The 21930-nt window shown below is 38.7% G+C and overlaps 1 protein-coding gene across 2 annotated transcripts in view; it reads left to right on the forward strand.

The window, feature by feature from the left end:
- LOC122811452 (major histocompatibility complex class I-related gene protein-like) overlaps positions 1-20295 on the forward strand; it is a 685432-nt gene extending 665137 nt beyond the window's left edge. For both annotated transcript variants that reach the window (XM_044083304.1, XM_044083303.1), the window contains exon 6: positions 20110-20295. In XM_044083304.1, the coding sequence (XP_043939239.1) occupies positions 20110-20123 (14 nt within the window). In that variant the 3' untranslated portion in view covers positions 20124-20295. The remainder of the gene's footprint in view (positions 1-20109) is intronic.
- Positions 20296-21930: the final 1635 nt, after the last annotated feature.

A 21930-nucleotide genomic window follows, 5' to 3' on the forward strand; every position in this document is an offset into this window, starting at 1 on the left:
CGGATAATAATTCATCTTAATTATTACATGTGAGTCTACAGGCCAGTTATGGTTAGAAGTAATGTTAATACTATAGAAAACTGCACAAAATGCATTATGTTAGTTAATTTTATTCTAACTGCAATCTACTTCATATTTTAATTTTAATAGCTTAAAGTTGATTCTTCTCCCTTTGTGATATCTGCTGAGATATTGTCACTGATTGGAGCAGGACAGCACAAATGTATTAACATCTTATGTCAGTAAACATTAATGCTTGGACATTTATTCTCTCAGATTTGCATTTTCTGACCATTCTTTAACTTTGCTTGTTTGTAGCATTGTAACCATCTAACCTATTAATCACTTATTTTAGGCACTTATGTCCTGTCTATAGCCCAAGAGATGAGCTATAGGTTCATAGATGAGCATTAGGCTAACTGCGCTTGTGGGCCATTTTAATCCTAGCCAATTACCCCATGTGAGAGTCAAACCCTGCACCCTGTGTCTGTAAGGTAAACACGCCAACCATTACAAAAGATACATTTTATACATACACACACGTCACTACAGAGTTTTAGCCTAGCCCCACTGACATTAGGAAACCAGTCATACTTCATTTTCTCCTTTACCCATTTGCTTCTCGTAGTTAAAAGCAGCAACGAGATGCAACAATATGTCATTAGTTTTTACAAAATTTTAAGAACACACCTTCACTGTACCCCTTGTTGCCAAAACTGAGATACACTAGTCTGAACAGCAGGATGTGAATGATCTCACATTGCATTCATGATCTGTTTCATTCTGATGTTAATATGTTTTGTACCCTGCCTTCAGCATCCCCTTGGGCTCTCCTCAGGATTACTGTCATGACTCTTTATATTGTGCTCCTACCCCGGAAAAGATAGTCAGGCTCTAACCACTCACTCTTACCTTCCAAAACCCAAGGCAGACCTCTAAAGCCTGGGATACTAATTGATTCTAGTTCTCTGCAGGCTGGGTAGATGTCCTACAGTCATGGCATCTAGCTGTCTTAACTGCAGATTATCAAAGAAGTCTTTTTTCATGAGATCATGGTTTTCTGTAATTCTTTGCTTATCTGCTGGTGTCTGATTCAAAAGTCTTGGTTACTTTCTTTCCATAGTTTGTGAAGAGGTCAGGGTATAATCTCTTTTGGCTGAAATTCATTAACAAGCTGCTTAGAGTTATTTATTCAAATTTGCTAGTGATTACAACATTATTATTTTTAGACTTGAATCATGACATATGTGCTGAGTAAAACTATGTGCCTTAAACTCATTTCATTTGCATTGATGCAGAAAACAATTTAAAACATTGGGAAATAGACTCACATGAATTACTTTTTATAACATAATGCTCCACGTAACAGTGTGCATTCTCATCAGTTCCTTGGTCTTTTTCATGGGTTTTTTACTCCTATCTCGTATAGCATGATTCTTTTTGTTGCAGCTTTATTGTCCTTCCTACTGGAGGTAGCAGGACTTGCACATGTCAGTAAAGCAGACAGAGTGTGTGGTTTAAGGGTTACACTCTTGTTTAATATGAAACATTAAAGAAAATACCTTTCAAGTCTTGACTAAACATAGTAGTAGAAGAAATAGCTTAATACTTGAAAGAATATATTTGAAGTCAGTTATGACTTAAAAGCTGTTTGGTAGGCTGCATTTGGTTTCTGGGCTTATGAGTTTAGTTCTACCCACTACAGGTCTGCTGAAGCAGAAGTAGTCAGTCACTGGTCTAGTATGTTAGTGCAGTAAGTAAATAATGTTAATAATTTATGCTTCACAGTTGTCTGTTAGGCTTAGAATCAGTCAGTTCACTAGGGTAAAATATTCTCGCTTCAGTAATATTACTATCATGCATGCATTCAAGGAAATATAAATATATATATATATATATATATATATATATATATATATATATATATATATATATATATATAAAATATACTCAGCATTCCACTATAAATTTAGTAGGCTATGTGTTGTTAATTCTGTAGCCAGGGGTTCAACTCTCTTGGTTTTCAGTTGCATACTGTATGACACCATACCTCTCAACTGTCCAGTTTTTTCACAGAAAGTCCAGATTTTTACCTCATTTTTGGTCTGCTCCTCATAATATCTTTCTTTTTCTGGAAAATCATTGGAGGTTGAAGTCACTAAATGATGACCTACATTTGAGTTTCAGACTTCATATCCTTCAGGAAAATGCATGCTAAAATAAATCCTGTAGCAACTTCCTAAGCTTATAAGAGCGGTATTTAAAATCTGTCCCTATTTTTGTGTCTTTGTTCAGATTTCTTGAGCTGGGAGATTGAGAGGTATGTGTGACATTGAGCAAGTCATTTAACGAGGCAATGCTCTGTGCTCACTCATTAAAATGTATTTGTGTCTAGTGATTTTATGCAATGATCAAATTAACAGAGAATTAAAATGTAATATATTTAATTATATGTAATACACTCCTGACAGACATATTTGTGACCTCATCAGAATATGCTTAGTGCTTTGTTTTCAAAAGATAAAATGAGCTCTGCTTCTCTAAGTACAGTTTTCCATCCACTGCAGTGAGTCTTGCATCAGAAAAAAAAGTTGTGCCTGCCACAAACAGAAATTTCAGTCTTGTTATAAGAAAAATAACTTTATAGTCTACTGTATCTGCTATGAAATTATTTTGCTGGAATATCAGTAACAATCTTAACATGCCTGCATTACCTAATTCTAATAATGATGAATACAAATCAAATATTTTAATAACTTTAACAGCCTCAGAACTCTCCTTTGCCTTCTGTGTTGTTTCTGGGCATAGCCTCTAGATGCCAGCAATGGCTAGATCCTTTGTCAGAATGGCTTTCCCAGCATTCTGCTGCTGTTATGGTAACTATATATTTTCTCATCTAGTTATAGGAGTCATTATTTAATCTGAAGGACCAATGCCTACCAAATCACAGACCAAACCAGTTTAAAACAGGCTGCTGTAGAAAGTATGCAGGTTGCAAGTAAGACCATTTATACTTCAATGCATTGTTATTCCCTTAATTGCAGACTTTTAGCACTTAACACTCTCAGGAACAGGAGTTGGTCAGAGCAATTGCTTATCAAGTAGTCAAGTGACCAGGGTCACTCAACACTAAATATATAATCAGAACTTGAAGTCATGCAAAAGCCCAAGCAGTGAATCTCTTTTGGTATTCTTTAGTTGATCATGATGTATGAATTCAAAATGAACCCATCTGTAACAAAACAATGAGCTTAACTGTCATTTTCAGATTTTTGTAAAACTGCTAGAACCATTCGTAGAATGAATTAAAAACTCAAAACTTCAATGTTAATAAACATAGATTATGAAAGTTACCTCGGTGACTACTTTAAATCAGAGAGCAAACAATCGATATAACATGTACGTCCTTTATTAACAGATAAGCAGGCCAATGTTTTCCAAATAATTACACAATATTTTTACACATTTATATATGCGTATATATATGTGTGTGTGTGTGTGTGTGTGTGTGTATGTATATATATATATATATATATATATATATATATATATATATATATATATATATATGTAGATATATATATATATATATATATATATATGGGTCTATATGACTTGGTTGACAGTTCATATGATCGACTGTTTATTTGGTCGACAGTTCATTTGATCGACAAGCATTTGCCCCCTTCCCCAATGTTGTGTGACCCTGGAGTTGATATATATAGTTAGGGGGGGTGTGGGGGGGCGAAGCTCTCCACCTAAAATGCTTGTCGATCAAATGAACTGTCGACCAAATAAATAGTCGATCATATGAACTGTCAACCAAGTCATATAGACCCATATATATATATATATATATATATATATATACACATACGCACACACACACACACACACACACACACACACACACACACACACACACACACACAAAACACTACTTATTTAAATACTCATAGTTGTCATTCACCATGCAATCCATGATGTAGGGGGTTGAAAATAAGCAAAAGGATTGGCTGTAATTAGATTGTAACATTAATGTCATTGGCTGTTGAAACAAAGTCGGTCCTGTCCAGTCTGTAATTCTATTTGGCCGGATGGCTCCAGAGTTCATCGAGCATGAGAGTTTCCAATATGCACGTGATTCTGGTAAAATTGCATTAATGGGGGATAAGTCAGGGAGGTTATCAGCCTATTGTGAATTATGTTAGGCTAGCCAATGGAAGGGATCAGTATGATCTGTCTTTAACCAATACAGAAAAAGACTTGACAGGCCAATGGCAGCTCGCCAATGCATTAGTAAAAGCCAATAAAGGAAAAGAATCACAAGTCCAATGGCAGCATACCCATGTGATAATAAGGGCCAATAGATGGTAAAATAGGGATGTCCAATGGCTGTGCTTTTATGTGATGTCAAAGCCAATAGTTTCTTCCAACCAATGCATGCGAAAAATACTGGTGCTTTACTCGGTTAAAAAATTATGTAATTCATGGGAAGGGGTTATCAATTAGTGATGTCAATCAGTTTGTGGCAGGAAGGCCAACCTGAGGACTAATTGGAGCAGATGCAAGAGAGGGGAGGGGTATAGTAAAGTTGTGGTGATGGAGGTTGTAAAAGAAAATCAAGTGAAGAAAAAAAGAACAGATGACACGCATCATGGAGATTGTGAGGAAGACCAAGCCAAAGAGGCCCAAATTAAAAACACACAAGGGGGGGACCTGAAGTGAAGGAAACAAAATAAGATAAAACTAAAAATGAAACTAATGAAAGTAATTAAACAGTGCAGAAAAAAGGGGTTTAAGTGAGCCTATGAAAGTCTAGCTTGAGAACTCTTAAAGCATCCATAAAAATATATAATAATTTTAATTATAATTTTAAGCATGGCTATATGATACATACATATTGGGCCATCCGTCACTGTCAAGAAGCACAGTACGGATGTGGTAAGAGCCCCCAGGATTTTGTGCAAAAACTGGCAAATATACCAAAAGACCAAGGGGTAAAATACATTTTGCTGCAATCATTATGCTAAAAATGCAGAGCTGCAAAGCCAGAAAATCCAGAGGAGCTATGCATTCTTAAAGAAAAAAATTAAACACACTGTATGTATGGAGTGATACTGGCGGGAGAATGTCTGCATTAGAAATAACCCCTTGCCTCTCCCGAATTTTAGTGCCAGACCTACTGTTCTAATGGCCCATCAGCCATCTTTGAAAAGATTAAAAGGCCTCAGCTGACACCTCCCTAAACACTTGGGGAATTCCAGATAAGTTGGAAGACAATTCTTTACCTTACCAAAAAATTCTTTACCTTACCTAAAAATAAACTAGAATACAAGATGGACAAAACTACATCTTGTTTAAAGAACTATATCTGATTTAAATTGAGAAATGCATGCATTAGAAACAAACTACATTGTGTTCAAAGCATGCAACATTAAAAAGCCACATTATGTTTTGGATAGTAAGAAGGTAAGCACCATTCATAAAAAGGTTGATCAGTGAGGTGTCTGGGTTCCAGTACTGGGTAGGTACTGGATCAACGCTTTCACTACTGCTTCTTCAGATCTGTCTGTGAGTGAAGTAGGGTCCCTGAGAAAACAAAAAACATAAAACATGCAAAAAACAAGAAATCAAGAAATCAAAAGACTCACAATACCAAATAATAAATCACTGAGGAAACCAGAGCTTATAGTAAGCTGTTAGTAAGGCAGAATTTTAATTATCAATCCCTGAGTCAGACTGGTAGTTAATAATAGGCATGATGATGTAGTTTCTTAAAGTGGAGAACACTCTGTATGAAAAACTGGGCATTCAGACCCAGAGGTTTGTTGGCTTTGAGCTTGAGCTGCCACTCTAGCTCCTTTTCCAGTTTATCATAAAAGTTCCCTCGGAGTTCTTAATAGTCCATTTTATCAAGTACATGAAACTTGAAATGGTCGTGACCCTCAGAGCTGATGCTGTGTTTGACCAGGGTGATTGTAACAACCTTATGTTTAATAGCGGTCAGATATGTAACAACCTTATGTTTAATAGCGGTCAGATATACCTCACAAAGAGGATCCTAGGCCTTAAGCATTTTTCCTAAATGGACAGTCTCAAAAAACTCAAAAAACTATTCTCTGTCTCATATCGCCTACTTAGATGCAATCTCTGCTTGACTTACAAAGCATGTCTAACCCAGCTTTGTTAGAAATGCTACATATAAAGCAATTCCAATCCCTCCACACCACACGCTCCAGAGACCTCAACCTCATTACCACAATCAACCGAACATGCTGACTGGACAGGTTCATAAATTCCAACGCCCTGGATCAACTAATCCATAGTCCCACCAGGGGCTCCAATAGCCTAGACCTGGTCATTACCGACATGGGAAATCGATGCTCCACACCTATGGTCACCCCCTTGTTGGTCAGGTCTGACCATAAGCTAATCACCCTTAACATCCACATCCCCCCCCCCCAGTAAGAAAACCTCCATAAAAAAACTTCTCCAAAGCCAACTTCATGCTACTCAAGTCAGAAGTGACAAACTTCATGACACCCATGCAGACGGGAACAGTTACTGTTACTACATTGTAAGGAGTTCGATTCTATGTAGCTATTTTATGTAGGTAATTTGCATATATGATTGTTTTAAGTTTTTTATTGGTTTTAACATTAGGACGTTGTGATTTTTATTTATTTAAGGAAGACATTTTTAATTAAATTATACTCTGATGATGCCCAGTATGGAGAGTGGGTGAAAGCGCTTAGTAGAATTTGTGTATCAGTTTATTTTCAACTAGTCCAATTATTTTCAACTAGTTCAATAAACGGGACCTTTCACTGAACTGGTCTGCTTTTTGTTTTACTCGGGAACTGAAAGTTCGACTGCTGAATCCTACACTAAGGCACTGTATGAGCACATCCACTCATGTATAAATTGTGCCATCCCAAATAGAACCAAGATGCTCTCCTCCAAAAAAGGAAGGCAATCTGGTGGTCCTCTGCCATAAACAAACTTTACAACAAAAGGAAGAAACTGTTGCAGAAAAGAGGAAAATCCCAGGATGCAAAAAACTTCCTTACCAGCCTCAGTAAGAAGCTGAGATCCCTCATAAAATCCTCTAAAGCTAGTTACAAAAATAAAATTGCCAAAGATTCCAAAGACAACACAAGGCATTCTATAACTATGTCAAGAATCTAAATGGCAATGCTCAGATCTGCTCTGAGCTACAACAGAATGGCATTAAAGATACTGATCCCAAGGATATTGCCAATATCCTGGCAGATCGATTCAGTGCCAACTTCACTCCCCCTCTCAACCCCTAAATGGCCCATCTCAATACCGGAAGATTGCCAAATTCTGGTAACAACAGCTACACAGGTAAAAAATGCACTGTCCAAAGCTAAGAATACAGCATCCATGGGACCAGATGACATCCAGGGCTGTGTACTACATGAACTACAAAATGAACTGGTGCCTCACCTAAATGTCATGTTTAATCATAGCCTCACCTCAGGCTTTGTGCCCACTGAGTGGCACACAGCTACAGTTATCCCACTCCACAAGGGGGGATACACCTTGGATCCCAGGAACTACCGTCCCATCAGTCTGAAAACCCTGATCTGCAAGGCCATGGAGCGTATTATCATGGAACTTATAAACAAAGACATTGGCAACCTTCAAACACTGGACCCCACCCAGTTTGGGTTTGTGAAGGGCCAATCTTGTCTCCTGAACCTGATTGACATATTCGAATCAGTCTCCAGAGCCGTGGACAAGGGTAAGGTGGTCCACACAGCCTATCTACACCTTGCCAAGGCCTTTGACACCATCCCCCACTCTGGAATCATAGATAAACTTACTAAGCTGGGCATTAATCCTTACTTCACCCAATGGGTTGCCAACTGGCTTACTGACAGAACCCAGACTGTAAAAGTAGCTGACTCCAAATCCAGCTCCAGACAAGTGACAAGTGGAGTACCTCAGGGTTCAGTCCTGGGACAGCTCTTGTTTGGCATCTACTTCTCTGAAGTACAGGCCAGCACTAAGGAACTCTGGCTAACAAATTTCACAGATGACTGCAAACTGGGAGTCATTATTGAATCTCCAAATGATGTGAATATTCTACAAAAGGGCCTTACAGAAACAGATGCTTGGTGCCAGAGCCATGGGCTCAAGCTCAATGCCATGAAATGTATAGTTATCCCCTTTGGGAAAAAACATGTACCCATGAATTACCACATAGGTGGCAGTACACTAAACACCGAAAGTGTGATAAGAGACTTAGGGACACAGATGGACAGTGGTCTCACCTTTGATAACCACATCACCACAACAGTCAGGAAATCCTTCTGTGTGGCAGACCTCATCACTAAGGGCTTTTCATCCAGAAAAAAGGAGGTCATTGTCCCACTGTACTCATCCCTCATTAGACCCATTATAGAATACAATGCCCCATTTGGTATGTACCTCTCAAGACATCTGCAACAACTGGAAAGGCTGCAGAAATACCTCACTAAAAGAATCACAGGCCTAAAGCAGATGCCCTATGCTGACCACCTTAAAAAACTCCAGCTATACTTTGTCGCATATCATCTACTCAGAGGCGATCTCTGCTTAACATACAAGGCTATGTCAAACCCAGAGCTGTTGGACATGCTACACTTAAAGAAATCCTAATCCCTCAGAGCCACAAGCTCCAGGGATCTAAACCTTGTCATCACAATAAACAAAACATGCTGGAGGGATAGGTTCCTGACCCAGAGACTCCCCAGACTCTGCAATAGACTGCCCATACATGTCAAGCAGAGTGCCTCTTTGGCCCACTTCAAAAGAAACCTTGATGATTGGATGGGAGAAAGGAAATTCACCCCAGGGATCACGTCAGTCACCTGCTAAACAGGGGTCCAGGAAAGTAAATAATGTGGGAAGAAATCGCCAGGGAATTGTTATGGCTAGACTTATATAGGCCCTAGGGACAATAGCCTAGTACCAACCTATGAACCCGTAACCCAGAGACTGCTCATGCTATGGAATAGACTTCCCATACATGTCAAGCAGAGCACCTCACTGGCCCTCTTCAAGAGAAATCTTGATGAGTGGATGGGAAATAGAAAATTCACCCCATGGATCATTCCAGTGGCTTTACTCAACAGAGGCACTGGGAACTAAGGTCGGGTGGCACGATGCTAGGGTCCTATGGGCTAGGCTTGTAAAGACTCCAGGGCCATTAGCCTAGTACACACCTATGAACCTATGAGCCTATGTCTCGCAATCCATGCCTTAAGTTTATTAATGGTTTTCCATACATAGAAGCAGTCACACTTTGAGCACTGGGCACAGTAAACTCATTTTGTGGAGCAGTTGTGATGTCCTTTGTTACAGTAGTAGAGGTTAGAGTTTGAGCACTGAAAACTGTTTTTGTAGCTCATGAAGGGGCAGTATGAACAATCTGGAGGTCTACATCCGAAGGTGCCTTTGGTTCCTCTGGTGTGTCTGTTGTTTCTGATTTATTTTTGTTTTCTAGGTAGTCTCTAAGGTTCCTTCCTTGTTCTTGTGTGGCCATTTACTTTGTTATCTGGGAATTTGGGTCTTCCAGTGTTGCTTCCATGATCGGGTCTAAGATTTTGTTGATGAAGGAGCACTGTAATTATGAGCTAAGAAGCCCCTTTCCAGGTCTAGGATGTTTTTAATAAAATCTGAGTCTTCTTTGGACACTCTCGCCATTCTGATGCCCTGGGACTTGATAACATAATTGTTGGTGATAAGTGGATGCATACTCTGTTTATGCAAAAAATAGGTTTGCCCTCACTGGTTTTCTGTATAGGTTGTTTGACAACACATTACTTTTGGTGATTGTGAAAACAAGGAATACTGCTTTGATTTTATCATACTTGTGTGTGAATTTCAAGAAACTTGTTGAGCTATCAATGCTCATAGGTTCATAGGTATGTACTAGGCTATTGGCCCTAGGGCCTATATAAGCCTAGCTAAAAGGTATCCTGGCTTTCGCCACCCAAAAAAATTATTTTCCTGTAGCCCTGTCGAGCAGAACCACAGAAGTGATCCCCGGGGTGAATTTCCTATCTCCCATCCAATCATCAAGATTTTTTTTGAAGAGTGCTGATGAGGAGCTTTGTTTGATAAAGATAGGTAGTTTGTTCCAGTGTATGGGAAGTCTCTGGGACAGGAATCTGTCCCTCCAGCATGTTCTGTTTATTGTGGTGACAAGGTTTAGGTCCCTAGACCGTTTAGCTCAGCGGGATTGGGATTTCTTTAAGTGGAGCACGTCCAACAGCTCTAGGTTTGACATAGCTTTGTATGTTAGGCAGAGATTGCCTCTGAGTAGGCGATATGCGACGGTGTAAAGCTAGAGTTTTTTGAGACGGTCTGCATCGGATATCTGTTTGAGGCTGGTAATCCTCTTTGTGAGGTATTTCTGCAGCCTTTCCAGTTGTTGTTGATGTCTTGTGAGGTACATACCAAAAGGGGCGTTGCACTCTATAATGGGTCTATTGAGTGATGAGTAGAGGGGGAACAATGACCTCTTTTTATCTAGATGAGAAACCTTTTGGGATGAGGTGTGCCACATAGAAGGATTTCCTGACTACTGTGGCAATGTGATTATCAAAGAAGAGACTACTGTCCACCTGTGTCCCAAGGTCTTTTATCACACTTTCAGTGTTAAGTAGACTACTGCCTATGTGCAAGTTCATGGGTACAGAGTTTTTACCAAAAGGGATGACAGTGCACTTTTTGGCATTGAGCTTGAGGCCATGGCTTTGACACCAGACATCTGTCTCAGTGAGGCCCTTTTGTAGAATGTCCACATCATTAGGAGTTTTGATTATGGCTCCTAGTTTGCAGTCATCTGTGAACTTCGTTAGCCAAAAACCTTCTGTGTTAGCCTGTACTTCAGAGAAGTAGATACCAAGCAGGAGAGGACCAAGTATTGAACCCTGTGGTACTCCACCTGTCACTGGTCTGAAGCTGGATTTGGAGTTTGCTACTTTCACAGTGTGGGTTCTGTCAGTGAGCCAGTTGGCTACCCATCTTGTGACATAGGGATTTATACCTAGTTTAGTGAGTTTATCTATAATTCCAGAGTGGAGGATGGTGTTGAAAGCCTTGGCGAGATCTAGATAGACTGCGTGAACCACCTTATCCTCATCTACGGCTTTGGTGACCACTTCAAAGAAGTCTATCAGGTTTAGGAGACATGATCTGCCTTTTACAAACCTGAACTGGGTGGGGTCCAGAGTTTGAAGATTACCAATGTCATTGTTTATAAGTTCCATAATGATGCGTTCCATAGTTTTGCAGACCAGGCTTGTCAGACTAATGGGGTGGTAGTTCCTGGGGTCCATGGTGGCTCCCCCTTTGTGGAGTGGGATAACCATAGCTGTGCACCATTCAGTAGGCAGAAAGCCTGAGGTGAGGCTATGATTGAACATGGTACTTAGATGGGGGTGCCAGTTCCTTCTGTAGTTTGTGTAGTACGCAGCCTGGGATGTTGTCAGTTCCCATGAATGCTGTGTTCTTGGCTTTGGAGAGTGTGTTTTTTTACCTGTGCAGCCATGATTTCAGGAACTTAGCATTCTTCTGGTATAGAGATGGGCCCTTTAGGGGATGAGAGGCGGGTAAAGTTAGCACTGAACCTATCTGCCAGGATGTTGGCAATATCAGTTGGTTCTGTATGTTTAGTGCCATTGTACTGTAACTCAGAGCAGATCTGAGTGTTTCCATTGAGATTTTTGACATAGCTATAGAATGCTTTGTGGTTGTCTTTAGAATCAGTGGCAATTTTGTTTTAGTAACTAGTTTGGAGGATTTTATGAGGCATCTCAGCTTCTTACTGAGGCTGACCAGGGAGTTCCTCCAATCATGGGATTTTACTCTTTTTTGCAACAGTTTCTTTCTTCTGTTGTAGAGTTTGTTTATAGCAGGGGAACAGCAGATTGGCTTCATTTTTTTGGAGGATAGCATCTTGGTTCTGTTAGGGATTGCACAATCTATGCACTTGTGTAAGTGCTTATAATGTGCATTTGTGTAGGATTCAGCAGTCGTACCTCTATTGTCCATCAGCATGGGTGTTGTGAAGTTTGCCACTTCTGTCTTAAGAAGTGTGAAGTTGGCTTTGGAGAAATTTTTTACGGTGGTTTCCCTAATGGGGGGTGGGGGCAGGATGTGGATGTCTAGGGTGATTACCTTGTGGTCGAATCTGACCAACAAGGAATTGACCCCTGTTGTAGAACACCGGTTGCCCATGTTGGTAATGACCAGGTCTAGGATATTGCTGCCTCTGGTGGGGGTGTGGATAAGTTGAGCCAAGGCATTTGAATTTATGAATTCCAAAAAACGTTGTGCACAAGAGTTGGTACATGAGTAGTTTTCCCAGTTAATGGTGGGGTAGTTAAAATCACCTATTATTAGGTGTTAGGTTGTACCTTAATATTTTCCAGTGTATCAAGAAATAAGGAGTGGGAATCCTGGGGCATGGTGGGGGATCTGTAGCAAGCTACAATTTAGATTGCGGGCTTGCCCAGAGTTAGTTGCACTTGGATAATCTCAGATACATTATGCTGAGCAACTAGCCTGGAGGTGTGGATATCCTTAATGAATATGAACACGCCTCCACTTTAGTGTTTCAGTCCAGATTATGTGGCCAAAAGGTGTGGTATATATTATAGCCTGGTAATGCAGGGGTGCTCTCTGGAGCCTTGAACCAGGTCTCTGTCACTGCACAGATGTCGATGTTCTCCATTTTAAGGAGTGCCTCAAGTGAGTACACTTTGAGGTTTAGACTTCTAGCATTGAGTAGCATTACCCTCAGATTTTGCTTGCTTGTACCTGTTACAGTGGTGAATTTGTCATTTGAACCTTGCCTAAAAAAGGCACTATAGGGGTGGCAAGAGCTTTTGGCAGTATCCGGAATCCCAAGGGCGACAGATGCAGGCCATCTCTGGCAAAGCATTGTGGTTTGTCAATCATGTCATTCCAGGCAGACAGATACTGGATCCCCTTAGAATGACACCAGAAGTTTAGCCAATTGTTGAAGTCAATCATTTTGTCCTTGTACTGTGGTATCATTCTAGGTGATGGCAGGATGCTACTCAGGGCTAGGGTCATACCTGCCTGGGCTACAAGATCGGACACCTCCTCCATGTCTCTTTTCATGTAGTCCAGGGAGGTACATCTCAGGTCATTCACACCAACATGGACAATGACAGAGTCATATTTGTACTTGTTGTGGAGTGACCTGAGTGCATGCATTATGTGGTGGATCCTGGCACCCAACAGGCAGCTGACAGTAACTTTCTCCTTGTTTAGCCTGGTGAGTGGAACATCAGTGTGCCTAACTATAGAGTCACCTATGACTAGAGTGTTGGGTATGTTGTTATGCCTTATGGGCTGTGGTTGAGTGGCACACTGAGTTTGTGGGCTATGTGTCATTTGGATTGTGTTGGGGGGTGGAGGTTGCTTGCGTTTCTGCTTTGGAGGTCCCTGTTGCTTGGGCAGATTTTTATTGAGAGGCTCCGCGAATGTAGGCGTGTGTTTTGTGTTTCTATGTCTGTGTTTTATTGGTGTAGGTTTTGAAGGACTATGTGATGAGTGTGGTGTGGTGCAAGTGTTTACCTTCTCCTCTTAACTGTCTAGTCCAGTCTTGGGTGAAGAGATCTTTGCTTCCAGTTTGGCTATAAAATGCATCTCTCACAGGTTGTAGTGTTGGGTGGTAGGAGGAGAAGGTTGTCTGTGTACATGAGGCAATTGCTGCATTGCCCCAAGATGCCCAGATTCATTAGGTAGACAAGAGAAAACACTGGGAGCTGAACCTTAGACATGCCTGGATAGGTGCTTATTTATTAAGTACTAAAAACTGTTTTTCGCTAGACAAGTGAGGAAAGTTGTGTGCTGTAGTAATTTGAGCTTATTTAGTGCTTACAACAAGTTCTGAACAAATGCTCAGCTCAAAGAAACAGATTTGAGTGCTGAAACTAAAAAAACTGGCTAGTTCTAAAAAACAAAATTAAGCTAAAAGGCTTCCCTCCAACACAGAAAGGCTTGGGGTCTCCAAAGCTTACAAACAGTCCTGGATACAGCAAATCTGCATCTGGACTAGACTACTTACAGGAAAGGCAGGAAACAAGCTTAGAATTTTTTTTTTTTGTAAAGTGGAAAGGGAGAAAGGAGGAGCAGAAACTCAGTGGGTTGGCCTTCCCAAATGTTCACCCTGTATTAGGTAGAATGAGGTAATGACGCTAGACTGGGAGGAGTGTCCCAGATCAAATTTACAGTAGGGGCAGGCAACTGCAAAGCCACCAAGTATAAGAACAGGATACCAATAGGGAGGGAGAATGGGAAACAAAACTGCAAAAATGTTTATCACAGCAGAAAAGCAGCAGTGAGCCTCTAAATGAAAGTTTTAAAACAGATAAAGGAGCAAGGAGACTCTAGAGAAAGCTTTTAACTGGAAACAAGTTATATGATACACTCCTTAGCACGAAATCAGAACAAACAAACCCAAACAGATGCTTAATAAATGTAGACAATTTTCAGTTAATACCCTGACATACAGTGAAACTAGCTAGAAAAGTATGCAGTAGACAATAAAAGTGCTATAAATAAATCGTAAAAATAAGCAAAAAACAGGATACTTAATGTTATATATTGCAGATCCAAGTTTGCTCATTGCCTGAAGTCTGTCTGTATGAAGAAAGCTGACAAATCAGTTTCTGATCCATTCCAAATAATAAAAATGTCATCAATATAACATAAGTAACACCCCCTCTGTTTAAAATAGGATAAGTTGTATATGTGGTCCCTTTCTCATTTTTCCCAGGGCTATGTTGGCGAGGCTTGGTGCCACTGTGCCACCCATGGCATTACTTTTTTCTGTCTGTAGTATTTCTTGTTAAAATTGCATTTGTTGTTTTCCAGTAGTTCTTTTAGGAGCCTTTCTGTTGTTTCATTCAGGAAATGGTGTTCTGAATCTTGTAGTTGCATGGATTTAATCATGGCCCTGATACAGTACTCATGCAGAAGTACGGTATATAGGGCTTCCACGCATATCGTGACCAGACATGATTCAGGTGTTACAGGGATCTCCTTGATTTTCTTGAGGAAATCGCCCATATCAAGTACAAAGGAGCTGTTGTTCCTTGTAAGTGGTCTGATTATTACCTCCAGAAATATTGATAAAGGTTCTGTGATGCACCCCCCCATTGGCAATTACTGGTCTGTATGGGGGGTCCAGGATGTTTTTATTTTTATGTGGCTTTGGAATCCCAAAGAAATTCAGAATCCTTGGATGCAACACAGTAATAAAATCCAGTATTCTTTCGCTAATTAGGCTGTTTTCATTCATATTTTGAAATTCAGGTAGGAGGTCCTCATATTTGTTCTTTGCTCGACAGAGGTTGCATGGTTCAAGAAACGTTGGTTGTTCAGCATTCCTTCAATTTTGCAGTTGTAGCTCATTGTGTCAGTCACTAGAATATCTGCACCCTTATCAGCCTTCATTATCCTTTGTGATGGGTCAGTGCTCAAGGATTTTAATGCTCTCCATTCATCTTTACTTAAGTTGTATAATCTTTTTCTTGTGAGTTTCTTAAGTATTTTCCTGATGTCTACTTCACATTTTCTTTCAAAGGCTGTGAGTGTAGGGTGAGGGGAGTACAGAAATACTGGGTCGTTTCCACTGTTGCTTTTGAGCTGGGTTATCAGGTGGTTCTTTATCAGAAAAAATATTTTTAGGTTGATCTTTCTGGTAAACATTTTCAGGTCAGTAAGAGTCTGTGCAATGTTGCTTCTTTTCTGTGGGATAAACGTCAGACCTCTTTCCAGTACGTTTTGTTCCATCCTGGTGAATTCCTCTACTGAGTGGCTCCAGATTTTGTTTTTTGTGAACTCATTTCACATGAAGACTTTGAATTTACTAGGTTTATTCACATTGTGCTTAGTCATAATGTGAATAACAATAAATGAAATGTCTGACACCACTGATCACAAGTTTAAACAATTGCTAAACGTTGTGATAACATAGTTAACTTAAGATTTTCTGAAAATCTAGTTCCAAAAAGCATAACTCAAAAATCCTAATAAAAAAAGGGGAAAAAAAAGAAAACAATTTTTTTACAGGAAGGCAAACTCTCTATACCTCTCAAGTGGGATACTTGCCCCCCCATATCCCCTAAATTATATATACCATTTCCATAGTCATACTACAATTAAGAACAGGAGGACAAATCCCCTGAAAGTGCACTACCATCTCCTACAATAAAACACATTACAGTTAAATCAACTGCAACATTCATTTTCGATAAAAAGACTGGTGATTCCACAGCCCTCAAGAAAATGTTTAGAATAGCATATAAAAATCAGCACCCCCCCATCTTTATATATATATATATATATATATATATATATATATATATATATAATAACTCTGAGGTTGCATTGACTCTGAGAAAAGGCAAAATGTTTAAAATAAGCTTGAACTCCACTCCCCCCCCCCCCACGTTTCCAGTTCCAGCAAATTAAACTGCGGTACTGCATTTGTGAAACAGTAAGTTTCAATACAGTACACTGTGCGTCTGGCAGTTGGTACAGAGGGTTAAGGCTGTGAGGTACAGTTCATGTAGTACAGGGTTTGATTCCCATAGTACAGGCTTTCATTCCCTTAGCCTTCATTTGCCTACTTTTTAACCTTGAGTATGTCACTTAAACAGAGAGCTTTCCTAGCTGACCCCTGAAAAGGGACTTTGTATCCAGTGGTGCTAACTGGTTAATAAATGGATATTATTATTACTATTGTTATTATATTGCTACAAAAGTATGCCATGTCCTTACTGAGATGTTTTGACTTCTGATTAAGGGATACACAATAAACTGCTGTATCTCAGAGTAATTCATTTGTTTTTACCCAAAGAAATACAATAATTGAGATTATCCTTTAATGTGGCTATATTTGCTTTTCAGTTTTGAAATACATTTCATTTACAGCTTTCCCATTGACTGTCAACATGTTAATCTTTTCTCTGAAAAGAAGTATAAATACACGTGTTTCACCAAATAATAAAGATGTTATAGAATTATTTTCAAATCATTTTTTAAATATTTATACAAATTTGATTAGTGTCATCTCTACTGCAGTCAGACAAAGGACCATAAATACTATGTTTAAAGCCTTATATATTCCTGATGTCACATTTGTTTTTCCCTAAGGAATGATCACCTTCATTGAAAGCGTTAAGATTTCTTGACTTTATAATATAGTTTGACCTAACATGGAATGAGACTTAATTACTTATTATTCTAAGTCCAAGATCTATGAAAGTTTCAAAAAGGGCTTTGTTACGGGCAGATGTATTTCAAATTGCATAGACATTAGAATTAGAATACTAGGTAAGGGACACCTATTAAAAATATGTGGGATATAGCATTATAATAAATACAGGAGTATGGATGATATCCTCATCTGGGGGTGATTCAGGCTGACTTGGGCTTTGCATGCATTTTGTATTTAAACCTTTATATTTTCTATTTTATAGTAATGTGTTCATGTAATGACTTTTCAGTTGTATGATATGCTCTGTAATTTCTATTTCAGGAAGGTGAACGACATAAAAAAATGAAATGAAATGTGTTATCTCTTCTGGAATGATATGATGTGGCATCTGCTATACTCTTTTATATACAGCAATGAAATGATTATGCACTAGCCATAGTCAGTTATCCTACTAACCACTCTCTGAACCTGCCTTAAATATACTTTTTTATCACAGATATTTATCTTTGACTGTGAAGATAATGAACAAGCCAGTGTTACAATAAAACACTATTTTACAGAGTAGTAGTGTAATCACTGCACTCTATATCATGAACACAGTAGCAGAAAGTTAAATAAGCATCCACTCTAAAGTATTAAAAGTGTAACATATGTTTAACTGTTTCACAAACTTGATCTTATATTTGGGATAGGAGAGAAGAACAAGGCATCCCCATGCAGAGTCATACTGTTGCCAAGAACACAGTTGTTTTGGTTTATGCCCTCCCCCAAACCCATTTTCATCACAAGGTGTATAATGATCCCATTGGATATCTCAGATATCTGCTGGTGGATGTTGTTTCCTCTCCTTGTCCTCACCAAGCAAGACAGTGACAGTATCAACCACAGAATCCTCCCCACCCCTGACCTGGGATAGGCAAGCTGGCAAAATGCTGCTCTTTTTCAACCCCTTAGCTGGCTCCTCCAAAGGCAGGACTAGAAATTCAACCTGGGTCTCTAGTGCACTGGTCAGGGCTGCATCTTCTGAGCCCCAGGGCTGCCCTTAAACTGATATAAAGCTAAACAAATCATTGCTGCTTTACGTCACTGACACTGTTTCACACAACGATGATATACTGGCTGTCCTTGTTTCTGTATTAGCTGTAGACTTCAGCTGTCAACACTGCAGCAGACAGTTTAATGAATATATTGTGCCATGTACTGGCTTCATGTCACTGCTTCTGTAGACAGCAATGTGTTACTGGGGTTCATATTATAAGCATGAACATTTACTTACCCAAATACGTAAATGTTGACATGTCTTCATTAAACCATGAAAACATCGATCATCCAGAAGAGCGAAATCGGAAATGTCAAATTGTCATGGTTGGCCCTTCTGCTGTATAGCTCCATAAAGTAAGTGTGCGATAGTTACGGACGGTAGGGTTAGGGTGTGGGTTAAGGTAAGTGAATACATGGTAATGTATGTTAGATTTAATGTAGTGTTAGAAGTAGGATTTTTTTTAACTGTATGTATGTGTGTTATTTATTTTATTTGGGTGTATGTCTGTAGGGGAAGTGTGCAGTAGTTACGGACCTTAGGGTTAGGGAGGGATTAAGGAGAGTGCATAGATAGTTGTGTATGTGGGGTTTAGTGTAGTGTTGGAAGTAGGGTTTTGTTTAATGTATGTATGTGGTTTATTTATTTTGTTTGGGTAGGTAGTATGTAGCGGGTGGGGGTGAGACAACTATGACTGTTCGACTTTTTGAATTTCGCGGTTTAGGGCGTTCGGTGTATTTGTGGTTTGCGGAATATGTGTCAACGTTTAGGTATTCGGGTAAGTAAACGTTCGTGCTTATAATATGTAAGCGTGTTACTGCCCACCAGGCCTCGACACAGTAGGTGCTTACTATCACAACAAGTGGAAAAAAAATATTTTGCCTTATAATCAGCAGTTGGCTACATTTACACTGTCCAGATGGGTTATCACAGAAAAATTAGAAAAATTAAAAAATAGTGCTGCAGTGGACTACTTTTGAAAATAAATTTCTCACACTTGTACAGTTCTTCAAATGTGCCACAAATACCAAAATAATCATACTTTGTGGAGGACAAAAAATGCACACATCATGCAGTAATGCTGACCTCCCATACATTCTTCTGTGAGCAGCCATGATCAGCTTCCTTCATTAAGTCTTCCTGTCTCTTTCCATGTAATATGTGGCAGCCTTAAGCTAACCCCCATTAGCAGCTGGACTGCTACATGGCTGTGCCACCCTCCATAGAAGTGCATCTGTAACCCACAGCTGTTGTCTCAGATCTAATGAACAGCAGTGCAGCTCCTGTGTTTCCTAGTGTGTGACTCTGCTGGTTGTGTTTATGCACTCTCGGCTCACATTTTAATCTTACGTATGAACTGCAATATTTATTACTATCTTTAACAGGTAAAAATGTTAGTTTAGCTAAATAAATGAATGAGCGAAGAAACAAGCAAAAGCATCAGTTAAATGTACTTACTTAGATCTTTTTGCACTGACAGTAGTCTGAATGTGTTATTTCAAATGAATGATACCTGCTCTCACCATGGTTTGCCCTTGTGAAAGTTCATTTTCAGTTTGCTGTAGTTTCCAAACACGTTAAGTAGTCACTTGAATAGGATGCATGGAAGATATTCTATGAATACTTGTATATAAGTGTTTAGTTTCTTTTTACATAAAGTAGCACCACCTATAAACAAGGATTGATAACAAGCTGTCATGGGAACAGGGACTGATAACAAGCTGTCATAATTTCTGTACATTTAATATTGCTGCAGTAATATATAATTGTATTTCTTGATTTTGTATTGTAGTTTTGGAAAATTGAATTTAAAGAAGCTCCCAGAAGAGACTGGAGATACTTTACATACGTCATGATATTATTAGAAAATGTCTAGCCCATTTGAGGGGTCATCATTGTTTTTGCTTTGCCTGCCAATGAATGTCTATGTTTTCCTTTTATATGAAAATAATAAACTCAACTGAAACTTTTAGCTCTATATGACCTGTCAGGACTTGTGTCCTAATTTTTTATATTATGGTTTGTGTGTGTCTCCAGTGAAGTGTCGTTCAGCTTGATAAATGGTGTAATTTTACTGTACATATGATATTAACTCCTTTGTACTAACCATTTTACCATTTTGTAATATTAATCCATTTTGTACTATTATATCATTTATTCAATTGTATACATGTCATAATGTGTTTTATGTGAAGCTTTTTTCCCAGGGCCTGTGATGAAAAAGGATAACCACCCAGTCAGACTTTACCAGTAAACAAATGTAAAATAAATAAAAATAAATTAATTAATATATCCATGTATGGATATATGTATATGTATATGTGTATGTATGTATATATATATATATATATATATATATATATATATATATATATATATATATATATATATATATTTATATACATATATATAGACACACACACACACACACACACACACACACACACACATGCATGTGTATGTAAAGATAGCTTATTTAAGAGATACCTAAAAAACAGAATTGTGCTTAATCACCTTAATCATTTTGTTTGTTTATTAAACCATATTTCATTTCTGCTCCAGATTTGAAGGTGCGAAACAACCTTGGCTCAGTGAAATTTCAGTAAAATATGCTGATCATTCAAGAATCAAGCAGCATTTTATCTTTTCTGTTCTATACAGAGTATTGTTTTCTGTCAGCCTTATGTAATTACATATCATTTTATGTTTTTTTTTTATTCTGGCAGTTTATTCAACATTTGCTGGCATGTAATAAATGGTAATATACTGTAGTTGATTATATTTCTCTAAAATAATATGAAACAAAACATTTTAAAACATTGATACATTGTTAAAATCATTCTCTTATTGAGCTTTTTGATTTTTTGGGGGTGTTTTCTTGCAGTGTGAAAACACTTTATATATCAAGTAGAGGCATACATTTTATGTTTCTTAGATCGGTTACCTTTAAAAATGCAAATTGAAAGAAGGTGAACTGTATCAGCCAATAGCCATGCATCCATTTTCCAATATTTATCTTTTAAAATACAGCCTGGAGTTATATTATTATTATTACAGCTTTTCTTTTTGCAGAAGTTTCATTTTGGGGACTGACGGGCGCTCTCCCTTTAATAATCACAGCCTCTGGTTTACTGGTGTTCTACTTTAGTGAAGTTTCCCCTGAAAGAAGGAATAAGAACACTGCTGTTCTTAAGAATGTTGTGGCTTTGATTTTTTTTTCTGTGTCCAGAGAGTTTAGTTTAGGAGCTAGAATGTTTTAATATTATGGATCAAATGACAATTGTCTGATCTGAGATTTGTATTATAAATCCGATCTGGATAGCATCAAGGGGACTGTTTATATCCAGAAAAAAATGCTGTTGCTGATAAGACTCCATCATTGTATCCGCTTGTATTGTGAATTGCAATTTGCATAATTTCTTTAATTTGCAAGTTGTAAACCTACAGTTCATTTTTGTGTAACATTATATTTTAAAGCCGAATGAAATAAAATCATGTGGTCTGAACAGTGCATTCAGAAGGTCTATATCATGTGATCAAATAATCTCTTCTTCGAACACATAATAATCGACACATATACAGTGAACGGTGTAAACCGCGAACGGCCACGTCC

The sequence above is a fragment of the Protopterus annectens genome, chromosome 9.part0 (genome assembly GCF_019279795.1).
Source record: "Protopterus annectens isolate FY-2018-M chromosome 9.part0, PAN1.0, whole genome shotgun sequence".
NCBI classification, from domain to species: domain Eukaryota; kingdom Metazoa; phylum Chordata; order Ceratodontiformes; family Protopteridae; genus Protopterus; species Protopterus annectens.